Source organism: Schistocerca gregaria, chromosome X (assembly GCF_023897955.1).
Source record: "Schistocerca gregaria isolate iqSchGreg1 chromosome X, iqSchGreg1.2, whole genome shotgun sequence".
Lineage (NCBI taxonomy): Eukaryota > Metazoa > Arthropoda > Insecta > Orthoptera > Acrididae > Schistocerca > Schistocerca gregaria.
Genome location: NC_064931.1, coordinates 210324222 through 210330104, shown reverse-complemented (window position 1 = coordinate 210330104; position 5883 = coordinate 210324222). Strand labels below are relative to the sequence as shown.

At 35.8% G+C, this 5883-nt stretch overlaps 1 protein-coding gene across 1 annotated transcript; it reads right to left on the bottom strand.

Moving 5' to 3' along the window:
- Nucleotides 1-1014: 1014 nt before the first annotated feature.
- On the bottom strand, nt 1015-5363 carry LOC126298484 (uncharacterized protein C14orf119). The gene has a single exon (XM_049989818.1). The coding sequence runs from the start codon at nt 5096-5098 to the stop codon at nt 4712-4714; it is 387 nt and encodes a 128-aa protein (XP_049845775.1). The 5' UTR covers nt 5099-5363; the 3' UTR covers nt 1015-4711.
- Nucleotides 5364-5883: the final 520 nt, after the last annotated feature.

Genomic DNA, 5883 nt, shown 5'->3' with positions numbered 1-5883 from the left:
ACTGACAAAACGTATGAAATATAAAAACCAATCCTATGGCAAATAAATTCCTAATCTGAAGTTGCAAGCAGTTTCTGTTACATCCCCAAAGTTTTCTGTAATTAGTGCAATAAAAAAAAAAGGGGGAGTCTTTAACACTGTGCAAGTTATGACTCATTCTGGACATACTCAAGGGTTTTTTATTGATTTTCTCTATATTCATACATACTGTTACATGTGACCTCAGCAATGAAAAAAGTTGTGTGTTTAAATAAATGTGCGTCATTCTTTTAAATCTCTCAATATAATTCTTAAGAACAGCATCATCAAACAATAATGAAATTATGATATAAGCAAAAATTCTCACATGGAATACAATGGTTTCATAAAAATAATCCAGCATCTAGGGACACTATCAAGCAGTAGATATCCACAAATGAGGCATGTAACACTGTAGCTGATCGACATGGATTCTACATGTTTCTCGCTGTTTTGTCTTACCATTTTATCTGATGACATTAATTGCATGTAAATGCTTGAAGATGGATGAATACATAAATAGATCTGCAACTGCAGACAACTCTGCTTCCACTTAACTATTATCCGCAAAAATACATGTAGCACCTAACATTTCCCAATAAATTAGGAAGAAAGAGAGTGCAGTCAGTTGCAAGTTGAAGCTTTGAGTACACTCAGATTGCTCAGTTACAAGGGTGGAATGGCTTGTTTAAGATGTCACTCTGCCGTGAGTATAAGGGCCCTCTCAGAATAATGCAATAAGCTTTGAAATAGTGGGAAACAGAATTTTGCAACCATTCTCTGTTCAAACATTGTTCTCAGCAATTTTTATTTTCTGTAAACTATACCCACATATTGCTAAGTGAAATGCTTAGTTCCAAGACTGTTCAAAATATAATTTATGCACATGTCAGGAAAAATATTTGCAGAAGACTCAACCAAACATTTACCATGTCATCTGCATTTCCACAGTTGCAATATCACTTCAGTCCAGGTTTCTGGAGGCGAAGCACAGAATGTTTGAAAAAGATTCTTTTATTAATTAAAAAAATAATGTGACCACAAAAAATATACAACATTTTGATAAAAATATATATCTCAAAATGCAACAAGCACAGTTACCAACAATATATAAGGTACATATTGCATCCTTGTAATCACAATTGTATATTTCAATATTATCTTTAAAAACTATTCAGTTTCAATTTCATGTTCAAAATTCACAAAATTGCCCATTGATATTAATATTGTGAAGCGTGTACACACACACACACACACACACACACACACACACACACACACACACACACACACACACACACACACACACACACACTCTGCAAAATAATTTTACAATTTACATCCCTAAAATAATCAGTACTTTGCATTAACATCAAAAATAAGAACTGGAATGTGTAAAAATGCTTATTGTCACACTAAAACTTGTTTTTATACTACTCAGCTACAACAAATTGGTGCTAACAGGCTTTTAAAAATGAAATACAATATTCCAATCCTGCTTTTGACAGTACTGCATGAAACAATTACCACTGAAATAATTACAAAACCCGCATCCAAGAAGTTATGGGCACAGAACCATCAAACGACAACATTTTGACAGAAACCGGAAGTATGAAAAATATATTTTCTTTCTAAAAATAAAAAAAAAATGTTAAAAGACCTACAAAAAGGATTTTTACAGATGGTATGCACACTTTAAAAGTGTTACTTGCTGTTGCAACTAACATGGAAGCCAGCTTATTACGGATGTTTACATTATCCCAGTCAAATGTCGGGTAACAACCATTAGTTGGTGGCTATGCATCATTCAGGTGGTTGTATTCTATACTGCAGTATCATAAAGCAGATGAGCATGAAAATAAAAATAAATATTACTTCTATGAGTTAACAATCATAATGAATGGTACTACCAATGAAATCAAAGAATACAATAGAAATTAAGGATGGAGGACTAACCAATATCACATTGCAGGTACACATCCTAACTTAAGGACAGGTGGAACTATCAGGGAAAAAGAAATAAACTTTCCAAAAAACAATAAGTGGAGACACCTACAATAACAGAATCTGCACATACCACGATGAGAATATAAGCTATGAAGATAATCTGACATGCCTAAAAAAAAAAAAGATGGAAATGAACACTCCAAAACCCAGTAATTAAGATTGGTTTACTCACCCACAGTTTATGGAGTGTGGGTAATATCTGAGCACTAAATATGAAGGGGTTATACAATGTACTTCATCTGCAAAACAAAATCCTGGATGTCTTAATTATGAGTAACTAATTCTGTCAGTTGCTAAACTATAAAGCTTGCCACTTACAGCCACATGCTTATTGTCAAAACAGACTGAGTAAGAATAACAATGAAAACAGCTACAATATCATATACTGCATTCCTGCTGCGAAGATGAGGACAGCTACACAAAAAATACTTAAGACGCAGGAAAACAAGTCACAGAATTTGAAAACACTTCTGAAAATACTTTGCTGCTAAGAGGGAGTCACCTCACGAGAAAAACAATGACTGGTGCAAATACTAGCAGCTCACTCTTGGTATAAGCAAATATGCAATGCGCATTAACAGATTAAAAGATCATAGGACCTGACACCTCTAGACATGGGTCTTTAAAGTAAGCCCATTGACATTTGCAGCCATATAACCTGAAACGGCCACTTAAATTTGTCAGGGAAGGATGAGAAAATTTAAGGCTCACCGAAGGAATTATTAGAAAGTGAGACCTATGTCTTACAAAATATTCATACAACAATTTTTAGTGCTGTTCATTTGTCAGGATCTTTAATACAAAGTAAGTGGAGTGATGATTTGCAAAGGAACTGAGTAATGAAGGGGTTTCTTTAGCCAAACCATACTCAAATGCAAGAGAGATATTTACCAAAAACAATACACATCTTGAAAAGAAGTGTCCCTAAAAATTAGAAAATGCCAAGTCCTGAGAAGAATAAAGGAATGTTATTACCACATTGAAATATAACACAAATGATGGCAAAATCAGATACTGAAACTTAGGCTGATACAGAAGCTCTATTTGGGTGTAATACTGGGACTGGTAATGCCACTGGTACACAAAGCCAACCCCATCCCCTCACATAGCCCGATGAAAAACAGTAAATAAACGATAGACACTAAGACAAATGTTGACTGAAGGTATCGTTCTTAGAACTGTTTTGACTTTTTCTGTGAACTACACATCAGGTAAAATTTTCTAGTAAATCAAGTAGTAAAACAAAGCACTGACATGAAATCATACTCCATGACATCGGTACACTTATCTTCCACAATCTCATCACTAAAAATAATTTATGAGAAACAGTTATGGTCATAAACAGCAACTGATTCTTTCTTTTCTAATTCTGTCAGAGCACTGATCAGTCACATACACCTCTCAGTTACCACAAATGAAGTGCATTCCAAGAACAAGGACTGCTATTTAACACATTAACAGCGAAATTTTTAAAAAATATTCAAGAGCTGCAAACTTTATGAAACTGAATTACAACACATTCCATGTCTAATGCTGTTTATGTTAATTAACATAAGTGGGAAACGTGTCCTCAGTTACTTACAAGCTGCCAATTACCAAAACACATGACAATGTCATGTGCCCACAAAGCAATTTCTTGTAGCTTACAACCTATGAACAATATAACAAAGAAACCAAGTATTAACTCCCAACTTTTGAATGAAACTGTGAACTTCAGAACAAAGTTCTCATACAGACCAAAATCACTTTCTCCTTACTATTGACAAAAACTGTAAATTTCTGGTGGAAAATCAAATATTTGCTAGTTATAGCTAGGTTATGAACGAGGTAAAAAACAGAAAAGTAAATTCCAGATCTTATCTTCAGGGATTCAGGCACAATTTTGGAAAAAAGTTACTTCAGTAACCTGTCCCTGGCAGCACTTTTATGGAAAAAAATGTGTTGAAATATATGTGGATAAATGCATTACCCAAATAAATTACATTAACTGCAAATATTTCACTTGCCGCAGGCAGCTCTGTATACAGAATCAACCACTAAGGTCTTAAGTAACAAACAAATGGAAGAAAACTGGCTGTAGTACTATTTTACATACATAACTTTTTTTAGAACACATAGTAGCAACAGTGTTCACCAAAAAGGCTAAATGTTGCATCTGCTTCAACACTCTGTCAAACAACGTGAAATTACGTAGATTCTGGGTTGCACCCGTGCATTAGCACAGCCTATAGGCCTTATTAGCAAGTAAAACCCGCTGTCAACTGAACAGATGGCGTACCAAACAAAATGTATGCTCATCTGCATTTAGCAGAAAAAATGAAATATATTAAATTCTATATCTTAATTCTGTATACTATTTTCTGCATTTTTAACCACAATAACACAGGACCAAACCCAAAAGGAACAGGTAAATATGAAGTTCAAGTCATTTACTACTAGGCCTATATATAATACTAATACTGACCTAATATGTATCGAAAGTACAAACTCTACTAGTAACGAGAAGACATGCCCTTTAAACATTTCATTTGATACAAACTTAGTGAACCATAAACCCTAATGACTTCAAGTCATCAGAAACTTGAGTATGTTTCCTGTGTTTACTATAATTTGCAATGCACTTAAATTTTTATCAGATCGAACAGACCTACACCCCACATTAATGCGAATATTACTTTTTCCCTTTTTACAAAGTTTCTCCGCCTTCCGCAACTGGTTGGCTTGGTTGTTCACTAGATTGTGAAACCGACTGCAATTCTTCGTCAAATTTTGATGCAAAATTGGCATCCAAAGCTTTAATCTTCGACAGAACTTCCTGTTTTTCAGATTCGTTCCAATTATCTGCCCACTCCCTAAACAGCTTGATCCGACACTGAAACAGAGAGGGTGGGCGATCTTCTTTCACGGCAACACCATCCATACCAGCTACCAGACCATTAACATAACCGTTAGGGATTATTTTTTGGGCCAACTCCAGTAAGAAATCATTTCTCTGCATTTCACTCCACTCACTAAACCACTGCACGACAAACCGCATTTGCGCGGGCGTTGAATATCTTGAAGAAGAGCCCATGAAGCTAAACTGTAAAACAAATTATTCGACTGCCGCAATTCACTTCGCACACTACCACCTGATAGCCACTGTGCACTGTGCAGACAACTTCAATTCACAGTGCTACCACAAACAAAATCCTCAAACGTCATTGGCAAAGTACCGTTACTTTCCTTTCGTGCTTCACAATTAGGTCCGGAGACACGCAACGATCTATCTGCGCAGATAGAACGTGCCCTGTGAGAAAAACTTTGCGCAAATGTGGGATTTGCGCAAACCTGGAGGTTTGAGTGAAATTGCTCATCCCTGTGGCTTCAACTTACATCAGCGCAGACAGGCTGGAGCGTATGGACATGAGATCGCCTAAAATCCGACGCTGAAATGAGTCTGAGTCAGCTGTTTGTACAGTTGGGTATTTCTAATTCGTGTGTGCAACGTGAATTTTAAAAAATTCAAATACACATCAGTGTTGTGTATAACTGTTTGCCGAATTTACTTAAATTTATAGGAGTCAAACATGTTTGTGAAAAATTAAAAGCAGGGAATACAGTGATAGGGATAAGAAGGCAGTTGCATATAACTCTTTAAGAGAATATTTACGAACGGCTGAGCCTACGGCAAACAGGTGACAAAATAAAAAAAGAAAATGGTTGCCGACTGTTTACCGCAAAGAGCTAAGAAAAGTAACAGAGTCTATTCGATCTGGTGCCAGGGAACTGCTAGCATACTTTCACTCAGTACTGTTCTATGCCACAATCTAATGTGAGTTGTGCCAGAGTAGCAAAAATAAAGTGGGCCCTATTAGT